General features: G+C 36.6%; 4 protein-coding genes across 6 annotated transcripts in view; 2 read left to right on the forward strand and 2 right to left on the reverse strand.

The window, feature by feature from the left end:
* Window positions 1–1,093: 1,093 nt before the first annotated feature.
* Window positions 1,094–2,541, forward strand: LOC131164394 (nitrile-specifier protein 5). The gene is made up of 2 exons (XM_058121537.1): window positions 1,094–1,274; window positions 1,442–2,541. Exons 1-2 carry the CDS (start codon window positions 1,245–1,247, stop codon window positions 2,384–2,386), a joined length of 975 nt encoding a protein of 324 aa, XP_057977520.1. The 5' UTR covers window positions 1,094–1,244; the 3' UTR covers window positions 2,387–2,541.
* A 15-nt stretch (window positions 2,542–2,556) lies between these two features.
* LOC131164393 (pentatricopeptide repeat-containing protein At3g42630) lies at window positions 2,557–5,973 on the reverse strand. The gene is made up of 3 exons (XM_058121535.1): window positions 5,747–5,973; window positions 3,827–3,893; window positions 2,557–3,739 (listed from the first exon to the last, which is right to left on the reverse strand). The coding sequence occupies exons 1-3, from the start codon at window positions 5,867–5,869 to the stop codon at window positions 2,751–2,753; spliced, it is 1,179 nt and encodes a 392-aa protein (XP_057977518.1). The 5' UTR covers window positions 5,870–5,973; the 3' UTR covers window positions 2,557–2,750.
* Window positions 5,974–9,178: 3,205 nt separating this feature from the next.
* On the forward strand, window positions 9,179–13,504 carry LOC131164392 (putative disease resistance RPP13-like protein 1). Its single transcript, XM_058121534.1, has one exon. It carries the CDS (start codon window positions 9,179–9,181, stop codon window positions 13,391–13,393), a length of 4,215 nt encoding a protein of 1,404 aa, XP_057977517.1. The 3' UTR covers window positions 13,394–13,504.
* A 2,206-nt stretch (window positions 13,505–15,710) lies between these two features.
* Window positions 15,711–18,840, reverse strand: part of LOC131164395 (protein RETICULATA-RELATED 4, chloroplastic-like) — a 28,388-nt gene continuing 25,258 nt past the window's right edge. Inside the window, exons 7-9 of one of the 3 annotated variants that reach the window (XM_058121538.1) lie at window positions 16,245–16,370; window positions 16,086–16,141; window positions 15,711–15,939 (exon numbers count right to left, since the gene is read on the reverse strand). In XM_058121538.1, coding sequence (XP_057977521.1) covers window positions 16,093–16,141; window positions 16,245–16,370 — 175 coding nt within the window. In that variant the 3' untranslated portion in view covers window positions 15,711–15,939; window positions 16,086–16,092. Of the gene's footprint in view, window positions 15,943–16,075; window positions 16,142–16,244; window positions 16,371–18,840 lie in introns of all 3 variants that reach the window. The other 2 variants (XM_058121539.1, XM_058121540.1) reach the window with 2 other exon arrangements.

The following is an 18,840-nucleotide window of genomic DNA, read 5'->3' on the forward strand; positions in this document are numbered from 1 at the left end:
ACTCCATGTTCAAAAGAGATATAGGAAATTAAAGTCTAAAATCGATTTAAAGAATATATATATATATATATATATATATATATATAGATACAATAATATTAATACTCCATTTTTCTCACGTAATGAATTTATTTTTTAAAATAAATTGAAAGTTAATTGGTTATTTTATCATTTAACAAATTAAGAAAATAAATATAAAATATCGACAAGATTTTTTTAGTGTCAAGAAAAATATTTTAAAAAAACCTTTGAGAATAGCATATGTTTGGACCTTATGATATGTAATGTGTCAATATAATATTGTACTAATTTATATATAAGAGGGATAGGGTTGACATATGCTTGTAAGGATTGTGTTGCATGCTAAGTAAAAATTTTAATATTTTAGTTAAAGGTTGGTTTGCAAATAAATTATTTCAAGTGCATATTTTAGTCCAAAGATTCTCACTGAGAAAAGACAAAATTCTCTTTAAAAAAATCTCCCTCTCCATACATACGTTATCCCTTATATACATGTCTAAAATAACACAATTATTAATATATATATATATATATATATATAGAATTCTTTGAGTTCGTATAAATGTTACTTTCTAAAATTAGGTTAGGAAGCACACATCTCGAGACTTGAATTTAAATTTGTGTAAATATGAACAAAATTGAGTATAAATGTATAGTACCTATGTTCAAATTTACACGAATTAATTTTCAAAAATTGAATCAAAATTACCAAACATATCGCCAATCATATATGTATTATATGCTAAACACCCTATTGAGTTGCAATTCATATTTAAAAATATCACTCATGTGAAAACATATAATCGGTATAAAATTACCCATGAAGGGTATGTGCGAAACTCCCCTAATGAAAGATACACCCATCCTTTTTAATTTTCTTGTAATCTGCTCAAGTGATAAAGACAAAATTAAGCTTTGGTAATCCTAACATCATAGGTTCAATTAGTCAAATATTATTTACTTGATGAATTATCAAAAATGCGTAAACAAGATACTATTTTCATTAAAGTTTTGTTGGAGGGTATTTTGATTTTTTTAACAATATTAATTAACAATATAATGAAACTTTTGCAAAGAAAACATATTTTAATTACCACCAACTGCTACCTTATCCTCAGTAGTCCGTGGCGTCCTCAGCTCAGAAGTCACTTACCCTGCCGTCACTTCGACGATCAAGTCCAGGGCCGGCCCATCTGCTCCGGCGAGTCGGCAATCTTTCGGCGATGGCTCTGGCGCACGGCAAATGGCGTAAGGTTTGCTATTCATTCATCTACTAATAAATCCCCTTCTTATCTTCTGGTAATTAATTCTTTCGATTAGTGATGGAGTCCGATTTTTGTTTCAAAACCCTAATTGATTACTAATCCTGATGATTCATTATATACCAAAATTATAATTCCGATATGCTCGTATGAGTCAGCTTGAACAAAGAGGAACCGGAGGACCTGGAGCAAGAAGCTCACACGCCGTAACCGTATTCGCACAGAAGGCCTGTGTTTTTGGCGGCGAGTTGACGCCGCGCGTCCCGGTCGACAACGATCTCTACGTCTTCGACCTCCACGACCTAACTTGGACGGTGGCCGCGGTCACCGGAGACGTCCCTCCGCCGCGAATCGGCGTCACGATGGCGTCCGTGGGCGACACCATCTACGTGTTCGGCGGGAGAGACGGTGCACACAAGGAGCTCAACGAGTTTTATTCCTTCGACACGCGCACGAACAACTGGACCTTACTCTCCGCCGGACCTCCTCACCGGAGCTACCACTCCATGACCGCCGACGACCGCCTAGTGTACGTCTTCGGCGGCTGCGGCGTCGCCGGCCGGCTGAACGATCTCTGGGCTTATGACGTCGCGGATCAGAAGTGGACCGAGTTTCCAAGCCCGGGAGAGGGGTGTAAGGGCCGGGGCGGGTCGGGGCTGGCTGTGGCGGGCGGGAGAATATGGGTACTGTACGGGTTTTCCGGGTCGGAGCTTGACGACGTGCACTGCTTCGACCTGGCTCGTGAGGAGTGGGTCCAAGTTGACATAGAGGGCGAGAAGCCGACGCCGAGGAGTGTATTTTCAACGGCGGCGATAGGGAAGTACGTATTTATATACGGCGGGGAAGTGGATCCGAGCGATCAGGGGCATCTCGGCGCCGGGAAATTTGCCGGGGAGGTTTACGGGCTGGACACGGACGCGATGGTTTGGAAGCGGTGGGAGGACGGCGGCGACCACCCGGGGCAGCGGGGATGGTGTGCGTTTTCGGCAGGGCGGCGAGGCGGGAAAGAGGGACTGTTGGTGTATGGAGGGAACTCGCCGAGTAACGATCGGCTGGGCGACATTTTCTTTTTCACTCCTTGTTTTGAGATCCATGAAAAATAAGAACTGATATCTCCCCAACTCTACGGGGTGATGCGAGTATTCGTGTGTATGCGAGTATATGTGTAATGTATCGTTTCTCAAGCTTCTGCTTATAAGTTCTGTTTTATTTCTTTCGTTTTAATAAATACTTTTACCTTCTTCTAAAATACAAAAAAGCATAAAAGCATATACACGAAGAAAGAAAATGTAAATAAAACTCCCAAACTCCTTTACACGTGTTATGTGTTTTCTGCTACATGCTATAAATCAGTTTTTGAATCGTTCTATTTTGGAATTGAATTCTCCTACTTAGCAAATTGTTAGAATGTAAGAAACAGGTTGAAGATATGAACAAAGATATACAATTGTTCATTTAAAATGTCAATCAGTAATTCCAAAAGATTTGGTTCCTTCTGTAATGTTTCTTAAGGTAAATCGCAACTAGCTGCCTGTACGTCCACTGCCTGCCCCTCTTGAACTCCAAAAATGCTTCCGAGCTTGAATGGAAATCCCCTTTGCCCAAAACTTCAAACACAAATGGATCTGTTAGCTCCACAGGAGAATCATCCAAGTTCATTTTACTCAAGACGAAGTCCAAATTCCTCCCTAGTCGTTTATCCAAGTATGCATCAACAACACATCCATAAGTAACAAGATCAGGAACAACCTTTTCATGATTCATGTGTTCTATGCTCAGATGGAGATCCCAGAACAATGCCATCTTTGAAAAAGCCAGAGCACGGATGTTGAATGTAGTGACATCGGGACGAAATCCAGCATCCACCATTCTCAAAAATTCTCTCTGCAAGCTTTTCATTTTGAAATTGGCAGCATAGGATAGCAGCAAGAGGTTCCACAGAAGATTTCCTGCATTTTTCCTGCCAAGACCGACTTCCCTGAGGAACTCACCCAATTTGTAGAACTTTTTCTCTTTCAAATATGCAAGTGACACTGCCCGGATTCCTTCTTTCTCTATAAGAATTCTGGATCTTCTAAGGCAGCCATAAGCAGCTTCCATCTGAGTCAGAGAACCAAACTTGCTATAATATATAACGAAGGCATTTCCAGTACGAGAGTCCACACAGAAACCCTTCGAAACCATTTCCTCCAACATATTTTTCATCATTTCCAGTTGCCCTCTTTTGCCGAAGCAAGAAATAGCCACTTTGTAAAGTTCAGGAAACAATTCTAAGTCCCTTGAGCTCAACTGGCGCACAATTCTGGTTATTTCATCAAAATGGCCATTATTTCCATAAGCATCAATTAATTCTGAAATAATTTGAATATTAGGAACGAAAGAACTATTCAACATCTCATCCCAAATGGCCTGGGCCTGTGTGAAATATCCATTATCTGCATAGCACAATACCATAGCTGACAGGACAGAGTAGTTAGGCAGAATTCCTTCAGATTTCATCTCAAGTAAAAGCTCCTCTGCCACGGGAAGCATTTTTTTCTTACCCAATGTACGTATTAATGAAATAGAATCCATATCAACACTTCCTTCTAGCTTCCAGTGCCCACATATCTGTTAATGACCCAAAGAAAAACAAGTTAAATAAATATAACGCCCATTAAAGAAAAATTTCTAAAATTGCCCATTTGGCAAGGACATAAACAAGAACCAACATATGTATGAATATGTGAAGAAACTTATAATTATAAAGTTCACAGATGGATCCTAATAACTGGAAACAAATGCCTATCCACCAAAAAAAAAAATCCAGGCGCCCACAGAAGCAGCCTTGCGATTTTTGGGGGTTAATTATGAAATTCCATTTATAACCTTGAAAAAAATTTCATATATCACATTGCATTTTGGAGAAAAAATTTGTTGGGGTGGGGTGGGGTGGGGTGGGGCGGGGTGGAGGGGGGCAGGGACAGAGAGTTATGCAATCCATAATTACATGATAACAAAATAAATCCTATAAAATTTCACATTCATTTCTCTTTTTTCACAAGGATTCAAAATGCATAAGCAAGTCTAGGTGATGAAACCAGATGTGGCATAAGTGATGACAAAAACATTACATACAATAAAACATAAATAGAATCAGCAAAAGTAGATCAACGTTTGCATTTCAGTAAAGGTCCAGGCATGCAAAAGGAAGAGGGAACACTTTGTGTGTGTGTGTGTGTGTGGGCCCTTGATGGATCAGGATTCTGGATGCCCTAGCCCAGTTTCTCAAAATGCAAATTGAGTTGGTTTAATAGATCAAGGGAATGTCTACTCTCATCCTGTTCCTAGGGGTTCAAAATGTATATTCTTATCCTATTCCATGTTTGAACTTTGAAGTACAAATTTTCGCATTGCCATTTGCCCTATGATGACAACAATTCTTTGTTAAGCAACCAGTTCCTTATATATCATGACAATTCTATTCCTAGGAATACACATTTTGCATACCCACATAACTCTAGCATAGTAAAAGGTCAAATATAATAAAGCAACCAGATGTTCAATAGAAAAGTGATCAAATATTTCAGTTCAGCTGGAGTCCAGGTAGGCAATGGGATGGGAAAGAACATACTTGTTTTGTGCAGAGAACCTAGTTGGATCATGACTTGGTCTGAGAAATTCTTGGGTGTACCCAGCACACAACATGGATATGTGACCCTCCATTTACACCGCACAAAGTTGTTATAATTATAAAAGTGTGAGTTCTATATATTAAAAAGCCCTCTTGAATCCCGTACAACACATCGCTAAACCCACACTTCTATGATCATGTGATGCAATATAAATGGAGAGCTAAACATCCATGTGGTGTGGCAAGGCACCGAAGAATTCTTTTGATCCGAAGGTAGCAGTGTTCCATCTTTTATGTTTTTCCATTTATTTTCTGTTGAACCTAGGTTTTGGACAAGAAAATTTCACAAGACATTCTTTTACAAAGGATTGACTTATCAGTTGAACAAACAGTATTTGTGAATACTAATATTACTTGGTCGCTGCTTAAGCTTTTCTTCGTTTAAAAAAAGAAAAAAAACTGTGTACAGGAACTTGAATTTTCTGGAGTTTCGAAGGTCTAACATAACTAAAGAAGCAATCTGCACAACAAGTAAAAATATTCATATTATATAGCAGCTAGTAATACAATTTTAACAAAAAACAATTCTGGATAAAAGAGATTTCTTGGTAGTTTCAAAGTTTTAACCGAACAAAATAAGCGATCTGTGCAACAGGTAAAATCAAGCACGATGCCATAAGAGAAACCCCGAAAGAATTCATATAAAAAGGACTCCAAAAACCCTAAAACTAATAATTATCGACCAGAGTTAACTTCTTTCGAAGTGCAAAATTGCTGCCAAGGCAATTACTGCAAAATATGGTTTTACAAACGAACACAAGAATATCAAATAATAAATACACGCGCATACCTTACGAGCTAAAGCTCGATCTGCGGAACAGCGTTGGCGGGAATAAACCCTAAAACTCTTTGATTTGGGAGGTCTCAGGAGGCACAAACGACAGCTCCCGGCGAGAAGATACTGAGTTTCCATTTGCCGACGGTTGAGAGATGCCGGGCGGCTGCGAACTGTCGAGACCCAACCAGTGCTTCGGTCGTTTGGTTTATTTTTAAAGATTTTACTTAATTTCACTTTCCTTCTTAAAATCTTTATTGTAGTAATTTAATCATTAAAATTTTTATTTTTATTCTTATTTTTTTATAAAAAAAAAAAACTAAACTAATCTTAAAATAAAATTCTAAACATTAAAATTTTATAATTGCAGGAATAAGATATAGAGAAAATACTACAGATTAGAAAATGTTTTAAGGCACGTTACAATATCGTTTTCCTTAAAACGTTATTTGTTCCCACCAGATTGGTATGTATTAAACCATCAAATGCGTTTTCAGGATACAATCAAACTTAAAATATGATCTAATATCAGTTTGCGTTATATACAAATGAAAACTAATCACAGACACCATTAGAATAATCTGAACAAATTTTCTGGAATTTCATTTTTGCAAAAAATAGAATCCAAATTTGCAAAAGATATCATTTGTGGAAACTTTATGTAAGAGAGTGAAGCATAAAATCATGAATTTTATATATATTTCATGGAGCTAATTCTTTCTATTTATAGATAGAATTATGTCTTTTCTGAAAGGTTCAACTAGCGTTGATCTGGTCGTGTCCCTAGTCGCGCCGCTTGATCTTAAAAAATATAAGATTACTTTTAAGTCATCCGATCATGATCAAGTGTTAAGTGTTTGTGCACCAACTAAATATGCCACTAACACCCTACAGCCCACGTCACGCATTCGAGTGCGTGTGCAGACGGTTCGCACCATCTTAGGGTAAACTAGAGTGCACACTAACACTTTCTCTTAACCAATTTTAAGAGATTATTCCACCTTATCATTTATTAATGACCGTTTCATTTTCCACTTTTTTCAATATGGTACAAACCCACATTACATTAAATATTCCTCATGAATGCTTTAAAAAATTCATAAATGGAAGACTTTGAAAACCCACAAAATCGTATATTTTAGAAAATATTTCAACAATAATTAATTTTCAAAAAAAAAAAGTCCTAATTCATTAGAATTTTATAAATTTGTAGCACAATTTACTATTTAAAAATTTAATGATTTGATTATAAATTACAGATTTTATTAGATTTTAACTAATTAGCTTAGGTTGTTCTTATGCAATCGATTAAAGTAAGGTGTACATGTGTATATTAAAAAATTTATGTCTGTATGATTGATTCATTATATCTATATCAAAATTCATTGTGAAGATCATGACTTTGATATTTTAATATATTTTACATTATTACTTAATGCTGAGAACTTGAATTTGGATTTGAATGTATTCGAATAAATTTAAGTACAATTTTATATTACACCTAAATCAAATCCAACACAAATTCAAATCTAAAGTCTCTTTCAATACAAGGTTATGGCTATTCTTGGTGTTGCAATGCTTTAAGCTAATAATATTTAGTGAGATATTATATGTTATAATATGTTTGGTAAAATTTGTATTAGGCAACCTTTTATTATTTTTTTTTGTAATTATATATTTATTTACTTTACATGTGAAATGGTAGATATTTTGTAACTAAATATTTATTTTATGTTTGAAATTGTGTTTATATATATAAGTCTGATTCGATTAAAAATAAATTAAAATATCTAAATTGTTGACCTAAATTTATATAAATTTTAATTTATGATTTAAACTCTAATTTCAACAAAGATGGAATTTATAAACGCCCACATACCCATTCCACCATTTTATATTTATGTGATTGATTATGCAAATGAGTTGTGTAACTTATTTGTATACTAAGAATTTCTAATTTAAAATGATACCCAGTCCAAAAAATTATTAAAAAGAAAAAAAGAAAAAGAAAAAAAGTAAAATGATACCCATTCTACCATTTTAAAGTTGGGTGTCATCTTTGACTGCACCTTAATGGGTCAAGCTCTGTTTCCTTTGTACTTTTCTTCTCCATACGCAAGTATGTAGTCAACTGCAGTGTCATCCTCGAGTGTTATTTTGACTATGTAATCACTAGGAGAAATTTAGTCATCCATGTAAAATTTTTATATCGGTGAAAAAGACTAATTAATTTGGAATATTTTACAAAAAATGATTCTTTGAATTAAGGATTTTATTTGGAAAAAAATAGAAAGAAAATTTATTTCCGTTATTAAAAATAGAAGTTTGTTTTAATTTAATTTAAAAAATGAGAAAAAATTAAATTTAATTATATATAAAATTAATTTTTTGTTCATAAATTGGTATATATTTTTTATTTTCTTATTCATTTCTCTTGATAACCAAACATGAAAATACCAATTCCTTGATATCTTTTTCCCTTTTCCTAATATTTTTTGAATTCTAAATAGGAGTTGGTAAAAGGAGGAAAAAAAATAACAAAAGTTGAATATCTTTTAAATGAATAAAAAACCAATCCTTTTTTTTTTAGGGGGTCACATGAGAATCATAAACTATTCAAAGCAATGCATAATTTGGTTTTGGGCTGATAAGTACTCCAAATGAAAAGTTCAACGATGATTTTACAATTAACTCATTTTTTTTTCCCCAACAATATTTCATTGACAAGCTAGCATTTCAAAGCACTCGCAAATTAACATTACTTCAAAACTTTGGTGCTCTTGTTTGTGTCTTATAGTTTCATTTTTTTTTTTCTTAGTTATGTCATTGGTTTACCTTATCTCTTTGAATTTCAACATGCATTAATGCAGAATCAAATCAAAATTGAACAGAAATACTATTGCTCATCACAATCTCTCCTCTAATTATCATCAGGGAGCCATGGCTAGAAAGCGTACCTTCTTTCATTAATCTCATGGTTTGCATAGAGTGCTTTGATCCAGAAACAGTCGGCAAAGGCCACTGTGGAATAAAACTGCAGCACTAAAGAGAGGACACTCTTCCAATCATGACATTAAAATTTCTAATCACACCCATTTTCATTCGGAGTTCCAAACAGGGTGCATCCATCTCTTTCAAACTGTGCAATCTGTGAGAGCCATTTTACCATTTTTACACTTCAATGACTGTCGAAGTTTTCCAACCAAGAAGTCAACAACTCATACTCTGTTTTTTCTTCATTTCCCACTGCCCTGTGAGACCAGGCATGTTGCAGCACCATACGAACCTGAGCTTGCTTATGCTTTGCTTTGGGAGAATCAGGATCTCAAACCAACCTCCTAGTAGAATATATCCTACTTCACTGGTTTGTGCTTTGTGGGTTTCTTGTTTCAGCTTCATTTTCACAATTTGCTTGTGTTGGCTTTCATTTTTTGTCCAAAGGCAGCCATGTCTGTTGTTGGAGAGGCTGTTCTTTCTGCTTCCCTTGAGGTCCTGTTTCACAAGTTGGCCTCCTCGGATTTGCTGAAGTTTTCATGCCGAGGGCAAGTCCATGCTGCAATCAGGAAGTGGGAGAATATGCTGTTGAAAATACATGCTGTGCTTGATGATGCCGAGGAGAAGCAAATAGCTCAGCGTGCAGTGAAAATCTGGCTTGGCGAGCTCAGAGACTTGGCCTATGATATGGAGGACATACTAGATGAGTTAGCCACTGAAGCTTTGCGTCGCAAGTTGATGGTTGAGTGTCAAGCTAGCAGCAGCAAGGTAAATGTCCTTATTCCCAACTGTTTTACCAGCCTTAGTCCCACTGCTGTTAAGTTCAATGTTAGGGTGGAGGCTAAGATAAAGCAGATGACATGCCGGTTACAGGATATCTGTAAACAAAGAATTGAATTAGGGTTGGAGAGTGTAATGGGCGAGAAATCTACCAAAATATGGCAAAGATCACCCACCACATCTTTGGTGATTGAATCCTGTGTTTATGGGAGAGACAGAGATAAAGAAAAGATAGTTGAGCTGATGCTTATGGATGAAGGAAGTGATGCTGGAGTTGGGGTAATTCCCATTGTTGGTATGGGTGGGGTGGGCAAGACAACACTGGCTCAGCTTGTATATGGTGACCATGGGGTGAACCTGCATTTTGATATTAAAGCATGGGTCTATGTATCTACCCAATTTGATATTATGAGAATATCAAAAGCAATTCTTGAGTCAATCACTCTGCAGGCATGTGAGTTTGAGGATTTTGATCAGATTCAAGTCAAATTGAAGGATACATTGGCTGGGAAAAGGTTTTTAGTTGTTTTGGATGATTTGTGGAATAGGGAGTATAACAGTTGGGACATTTTGAAAAACCCTCTTAGAGTTGGTGCAAAAGGAAGTAAGATTTTAGTAACAACGCGCAATAGAGATATCGGTTTAATGATGGGTACTGTTGAGTATCATTATTTAGAGCAGTTATCAGATGACGATTGTTGGTCTGTGTTTGCACAGCATGCATTTGGGAAGATAAATGCTGATGCACATCCAAATTTGGAATTTACTGGTAAGAAAATTGTTGAAAAGTGTGGAGGCTTGCCCTTGGCAGCAAAGACACTTGGTGGCCTTCTATGCGGTAAAACGAAAGAAAGTGAATGGGAAGAAACATTGCACAGTAAAATATGGGATTTAGCAGAAGAGCAAAGTGGGATTATACCCGCTCTAAGACTGAGCTATTATCACCTTCCTTCACACTTGAAGCGTTGCTTTATGTATTGTGCAATTCTCCCAAAAGGCTACGAATTTGAGGAGAAGGAACTAATTTGGTTGTGGATGGCAGAAGGTCTGATTCAGCAACCAAAAGGATGGAAGCGAATGGAAGATTTAGGTGATGAATATTTCCATGAATTGTTGTCACGATCATTTTTTCAACCAGCCAACAATGGACTACAATTTGTGATGCATGATCTCATCAATGATTTGGCTCAATCTGTTTCTGGAAAAATATGCTTTAAATTGGAGGGTAATAAGGCATACAAGATTTCTGAGAAGGCTCGTCATTCATCTTATGTTCAAGGCAACCATGATGGCAAAATAAAATTTGCAGCATTTAATGAAGCAAAGTCTTTAAGGACCTTCCTACCTTTTAATCTATTAGACTACAATTCTCACTTAACCAATTATGTTCCTCTTGAACTATTGCCAAAGTTAAGGTACTTGCGTGTTCTAAGCTTGAGGAATTATCTCATCAGTGAACTACCAGAAGCAATTGGTAATTTGAAGCATCTAAGGTACCTAAACTTTTCTTACACTGAGATTAGAAGCTTGCCTAAATCAACAAGCACCCTGTACAATCTGCAGACATTGATTTTGAAAGGATGCTATATGCTTAAGACATTGCCTACTGAGATGAGGAAACTAATTAACTTGGGCCACCTTGATTTTACTGATTCAGACTCTGTTGAAAACATGCCATTGCGAATGGGTACACTAACAAGTCTCCAAACACTATCAAATTTTTTAGTAGGCAAAAGTGGTGGGTCAAGAATAAGTGAGCTAAAGACTTTATGGCATCTCCAAGGCTCACTTTCAATTTCTAGGTTGGAGAATGTCACTAATGCTCAGGATGCAAGGGAGGCAAGTTTAAATGATAAACCTGGCTTAACTGTGTTGCAGATGAAGTGGAGCAGCGAGTTCAACAACTTGCGGAACCAAAAGGTTGAAATGGAAGTGCTTGACATGCTACAGCCTCATAAAAATCTGACAGAGCTCAATATCAAGTATTATGCTGGAACAAGATTTCCAGCTTGGATAGGTGATCCTCTTTATTCAAATATGATGGTCTTAAGATTAGCACATTGTGAGCAATGTACTTCCTTGCCACCCCTTGGGCAATTGCCCTGGCTTAAAGAACTCTGCATAAAAGGGATGAAGGGAGTGAAGTTTGTTGGTCTGGAATTTTTTGGGGGTTACTGCTCAAAACCTTTTCCATCACTAGAGATTCTGAGTTTTGAGGATATGGAGGAATGGGAGGACTGGTTTGTAGATGAGGAAGTTGAAGTATTCTCTTTCCTCTGTGAACTGTATGTTAAAAGATGTCCAAAACTTATGAGACAGTTACCCAAAAATCTCTCACACTTGGCAAAGCTCGTGATTTGGGAGTGCAAGCAGTTGGTGGTAACACTTTCAAGCCTTCCATCACTCAAAAGCTTAGATATTGTAGAAGTTGACCAATTGATAATGAAGAATACAAAAGATCTCTGTTCACTTACCTCCTTTCGTGTTTGTGAAGTGGATGTATGTGAAGATGAGGCATTGAGGAATGTGGCATTTCATCAGCTCAACATAGTTACATCCTGGGATGTTTGCAGTTCTCCAAACCTCAGATGCCTACCTAAATGCTTCACAAACGGGCTAGGAAAACTTGAAGAATTGGAGATTGATGGTTGTCAAGAGCTCATGTCACTGTGGCATTTAGAAGGGAGTCTACAGCACCAGCACCAGCATTTCAATTCGCTCCGACGTTTAATGGTTAGTAGTTGTCCCCAACTTGCTTTCTTTGAAGGAGAAGGGAAAGAAGAAGAGATGCAGCACGGGCTACCTTGTGGCCTTGAATATTTGAGAATATGCTGTTGTGATAAACTAGAGAAGCTTCCACGGGGGTTGTACACACTCACAACACTTGCAGAGTTGTCGATCCGAGGCTGCCCAAGTATGACCTCTCTGCCTGAGACAGGCTTGCCATCTGCACTACGAAGACTAGAGATTCAAAATTGCAGGGCTTTGAATTCCCTAACCAAGGGAATGACACACAGTACAAATCTTGAATATGTGTCTATATCCAACTGTCCATCTCTGATGTCCTTATCATCCAAGGGCATGCTTCCATCCACACTGAAACGCTTGGAGATTACTCATTGTCAGAAGTTGGAGTCAATAGCAGAGGTGGGGATGGCTACCAATTCATCTCTTGAATCTATGGTGATATGGACTTGTGAGAATCTCAAATCCTTGCCTGATGGCCTAAACAGGCTCAGGTACCTTCATTGTTTGTCAATAGGTCACTGTGGTAATCTATTGTCACTTCCCAAAGGAGGGTTGCCAGCAACCAACCTGAGAAAACTTGTTATCTTCGGGTGTGAGAAGCTTGGTGTACAGCCCAACTGCATGCGAAGCCTCACCTCTCTTCAACAACTGAGTATAGGAAGATGCCCTCGCTTCATCTCCTTTTTGGAAGGAGGCTTCCCCACCAACCTGAGATCTCTTCATATTGGTGATACACAGATTGTAAAGCCCCTGTCTGAGTGGGGATTGCATAGACTCACCTCCCTCACAACAGTGCATATTCATGGCACATCCCTAGAGCTGGTCTCCTTCCCAGATGATGAGAGCAAGGAATGTATGATCCTGCCCAACTCCCTAACCCGTCTAGCCATTCACAATTTTCCTAATCTAGAAAAGCTGTGTTCCAAAGGGTTTCAAAACCCTTCCTTTCTTGAACACCTAGAAATCCACCACTGCCCTAAGTTGTCATCTGTTCCAGAAGCATTACTGCCTCCCTCACTTCTGTCCTTGAATATTCACAATTCTCCAATGCTAGCACGACAGTTTGCAAGGGGAAAAGGTCAATATTGGTCCAAAGTAGCTCATGTTCCACACGTTGTAATAAGTAAAAAGTTGTATTAACTCATCTCCCTAGTCCCTGCAGCACCACAACTATTTTATTCCTCGGTATGAATATGATATCCAAAAAAGTCAGCTACTGTTCTTTTGCAGCACAAGTTTCAAATTTGTTATTATACCAGGGTTCATTATTTTATTTACATGTAGAAATAATAAGTGTATGGTAAAAAGTTGAATCTAAATGAAAGACAGATTGAAGAGAGCATCACCAAAATATCATCCAGCAGTTGGTGCCTTCTTTTCATATACAGGAGCCAGAACAATTATCACAATGCAACACAACAGAAGGAAACCCTTGCATTGCTTTTAATGCTTACACATCCATTAAGAGAAAGGCAAGAAATATTGCATAATTTAATATGGGATTTTTTGCAGAAGAGAAATATAGATTTTTACCAGCTTTAAAATTTGAGTAATTGTCATCTCCCTTCACATTTAAAGGTTGTCTTTCACATTGTATAATACTCAGAATCCCCATTTCTGTGGAGAAGTGACTAGTTTTATTTCAGATGGCAGGTCTTATCCAGCCATCAGAAGGAAAGAGGCAGCATAAGCTTCCAGAGAGCATGGCTGTCCCTGCCAACTTAAAAAGCAATTGTCACTTTGTGATGGTTGGTAAATGAACAAAAATAAAAATTTTAACACCATAACCACCTACTAAAAATCTGTAACCATAGCCTGGCTTGTTAGCTAATAAAAACATATTCTTGCCTCTTGAGCAACCATGTGGCTTTGGCATTTAGGGCCAATTTGGAATAGCAACAGCTTGGTACAAATGGAGCATTTAACCAGAAAAAGCTTTCCCAAAAGATCATGAGCCTCAACTTCTTCAAAAATTCATTTCCACCTAACATATTGTAATTCTAGCATACATTAAGGAGTAACCATTACCAACTACCACTTTAAATTGTGTGCCCTTGTAACACCCAAAAAGAATGCCAAACAGAGACTTCGATTGACTCATTCCTTACTACGATATTAAGGTCTCCTCAACCCAAAGGTCTGAAGTTCGAATCATAAGCGCTCCTGTCTATTTAATAATATACAAAAGCTAAAGCTTATACATTTGCTACTGAGCTTCAGTTCAAATTTCCTAATGCTTTGTTGCCATCCATATGACAAATCAAAAACCCCAAAAATTCCCCTTTCATGGAGTTTTGTGGAGTTGAAATTATGTGCCTATCGCTTGCACTCTCTTCCTTGCAAATACCCAGGTGATCTGACATTACCTGGTCTATTGAAAAACTGTGATGGTTCTAATTTCTCAATTTCTAAATGAGTAACTGAGAGTTTCCATTTTCCCATATCACATATTAAATGTAATATTTAATTTTGAATTTGAATCACATTTTAGCACGTTCCTTTTTACTCAGATTAATAGCCACCAAATCATTTTACAATACAGCCCTGCAAAACATTTCTCTCGATTTCCAATTTCTTATATAAACCCTTGGTTTATTACACCCCACCGGGCCTCCTCTTCATTTCTCTGTGTGCATCAATCACGCTCCACCACCTTCGCACCTTTTTTCAGTTGGGGTTATCATATCTGTTGGTTGGCCCTTTCTTTTTCTTTTTTTTTTTCTTTTTTGCAAGATCCACTGCATTTTTTATTCCTTTATTCGTATATATTTTTATTCCTCCGAGTTGTTATTCATGCAGCATCTAACCTACTGATAGAGGCTGGCAGGAAAAGATGGCCATTCTACCAGTTGCTAAAAGCGATATTTTCAAAACTAAGAGCTCCACTTGTTATTGCATCATCAGCATTGTTATGGAAAGAGAATGGGATCAACAGCTCTATCTAATGCAGTGTTTAACTTGTATGCCACATGTGAATCTCTTAATAACTCTTGTTAATTCTTTGGCAATATAGGCTCTTGAAGAGTGCAGTAAAGTAGCTTTAGCTTTTTCCCTGTTTCTTGAATTTCATATCGTTGATCAATTTAATTACAAATCCAATAGCAGAGTCATTGTGATGAAGAAGAAGTATATATAATGGCTGATGATCCCCGGATCTAGAAGAATGGCGGAAAAAGATTCATGTAGCCAAGCCAATCTAGTGGGACTTGAGGCTTGGTGGTGGTCGTTTTATATACATTACATGTAACATTTTGGTACGTTGTTATAAATTTGTGAATGCCATTGCACCTGTTGCTAATTTAAATGTCAATTGAGTATTATGTTCAATAACAGTACTGCATGTCATATAGGCATTTAACTTGTGCTTCGTCCATGCTCTGAAGCCCGGAAGACTTCCATTTAAGGGACTCTATTACATATAAAACTGTAACTTAGTCTTCATCTAATGACTTTTAAGTTTTTAGGTCGAGCAATCCTTCAATATTCCTTCACTTTATAAAATAATGAGAAAACAATGTTACAGAATAAAAGCTAAATATATTTGTTATAATCCTAAATAATTACATAAAAACAGGAATTTATTAAGAATAAAATGAACTAATATGAACAATCAAACCCACTTTATCCTGCCTTCGTTCTAATCCTATATCTTCTTGATTCCAGTCCAGCCAGCACAATGCTCCCACCTGCTAAAAGAATTAATATGAACTTTGAGAATATATATTAGGGAAAAAATCCAAACATATTTATTATATTCAAAAATTACAGAAAGGGGCATTTATTTAAAAAATAAAGTTGACCAAAAACGACAACTAAGCCCACTTTATCCTGCCTTTGTTCTAATCTCGTATTTTCTGAATTCCAGTCCAACGGGCATAATCCACCCACCTGTTCAAAGAACAAACATGAACTTTGAGAATAAAATGAATAAATAAAAAATGCAACAAGTAGTCACCATAAACTCCTTGTAGGACGGCCTTAAAAGTCTTACATCAATGACCCCAAGAATGTGTTGCCAGTCCGAACAGCGAAGCAGATTGCACTAAGTACAATCTTATGTTGGTGCAGCAGGGGTTCCAAAACCCGTTGTTCAATTATTCCTGCGAGCACTTGGTACCTGGAAAGAAGAAAATTGCTACTATGTGGGCAAGCAAGTGCAAGCTAACAAATGGTAGAGCATAAGTAATCATACTGATAGCCAAATAAGAGTAGTCTCTCCAAGTAAATGGAGAGACTTCCAAGTTGAAATACAATGCTTGGAGCAACAGCTAAAACTTTGCAACTTCACAATGTTTGAAATAAGTAATTATGAAATAAGTTCATGTACAAAATCCCACGAAGCTGAAGCAATTAAATCAACCTCGTTTGGAGATGCTAAAAACTACTGTGCATTCAAGCCTGCCAAATTTAAGTAGCTTAAGTCAACTTTACATCCACTTCTTGACCTGAATCAAATCCCTATATTTCAAAACTTCCACAACTAAATCTGCCATACCCATCCCTTAAAGATCTCAATCTAAGCCATGCACAACCACAAGCATACAAAAAGAAATCCTGGTTTGAGGTAACTTTAGTAGTTTAGCCCATCAATCATAAATTGCATCTCATCTCAATTCAATATCACTATTAGATATCATATGTTCTGCCAGGTTTTGAGTATTAGATAATCCAAGCTATACATAAATATTCAAACGTAGATGGTTAAATTTGAACCTTGGCATCCTCTCCTACATTAAACTATATGGAAGCTATAATTCAACAACTTCAGTCATTGAATACAAATAATAAACACCATGAAAATTAACTCTCATACTACGAGGAGCATGGGTAGTTTTATCAAATATAACTTCATTTACCATATACTAGATAAATAATTTTATTACAGAGCACTGTGTTTTTATCATGGATTCATAGGCTATGATGAGTGCTCCCTTCTATGATGTTTTCTCGAAATCAATATATATAGTCAATCCTGTTACATTTGCTAATTATCTGGGCATAAACTTGCTAACAGAAAATTGTTGGACATTATTTCGATTTGGCTCCCATAAACATATACTCTGTGCACATGCAAAATCCTGTATTAGATTAAGAATCTTAATAATTTAGAATTGGCAATATGATAAGTACTAACATATTATCACCTGTGGTTAAATTTTATATAAGACTAAAATATGATCCATAATATCATATAAAGTACCTATAGTAAAAACTTATTAAATTATATAGAAGTACTCTTTTCACATAGACAAAGTGATAATATTGGTAAAGTGAAAACAAATTAGAATCAATGTACCTCGTTTTTTAAGACACTGATCTAGAATTCTTTTCTCTTTAATCATAGAAATTTGGGTGATCGTACCTTCCTACTTGGAGGAGGAACAGATTGAGAGAAGGACCAAAAAAACATTTTTACTTCAAGTTTAAAACATTTTTCAGGGTCCTGGATACCATTAGCTAAGGAACATAAATTGGTGAAAATTTTCATTTAGCCATTCCAGTTTTTGAAGTTATTTGATGGATTCATTACTATTTGGGTCCTTTAGTAATTAGATGTTGTCTTTTAGCTAGTTTAGTTCTGAGAAATAAGCCCAAAGCCTCAGATTAGGGTTGTAAAAGGGCCATCCCAATCTCCCACACTCCAAAACCGTAGCATTCTTCCTTCATTTTGGATTCTTATGAAGATAAAGAATTTCCTCTATATGGGCATATTATAACAGAGAGATCAAGTTACTGCCAGTGATCTTGAATCTTGGATACCTTGTTGTCACTGTATTTCTTCTATTAGTGAAAAAAATTACATTCACCAAGACAAATCATATATTAGATTATTTACTTTCTAAAGCTACTAATTCTCATACATGTATGATGTGTTGGGGGATGGGCATGTACTCATTTAAAAACAACAGCCACACACACACTCTCACAGTTATATTGCTGCTTATATTAACATTTTCATGGCTAAAGAAAATATGAGATTTCATCAAGAATGTTTATTTGTTTAAAGATATCTGTTTTAATATACTGAAATTTAACAAAGTTCATTCCACCACCGAATTTTTGTAACCAGCCTAGCCAGGTGCATTGGCGGAATTTGGTGTCAATTCTGTATCTTTATTTAATCCTAGCTTTTTTTTTTTTTTTGGGGGGGGGGGGGGGGGGGAGACACCCAATAAACAAACAACAAACCAAACCTTAAGTCCCACTAGGTGGAGTTGGCTACATGAATCCTTTTCTGCCAATTTATGTGATCATGGGCAATTTCCTTCGACAAATTCAGGGCTATTAAATCCTTACTATCTCATTCCAAGTTATTTTTAACTAACTCACTTTTCCACACTAGTGCGCTATGTGGCCTACGTTGCAAGTGCCCTAACTTACCTCGAATATGTTCATTTCTTAATTTATCTTTTAACGTTATACCACTCATCCATCTAAGCATTCTCATCTTTTTACTTTTTAGATATGTTGTTTCTTAGTCGCTCAACATTCTGATACATATAGCCTAGCTGACCTTACAGTCATCTTATAAAATTTCTCTTTTAATTTTTAGGGTATTCTACCATCAGAAAGCATAATTAAAGCAC

Source organism: Malania oleifera, chromosome 9, assembly GCF_029873635.1.
Source record: "Malania oleifera isolate guangnan ecotype guangnan chromosome 9, ASM2987363v1, whole genome shotgun sequence".
NCBI classification, from domain to species: Eukaryota; Viridiplantae; Streptophyta; class Magnoliopsida; order Santalales; family Ximeniaceae; genus Malania; species Malania oleifera.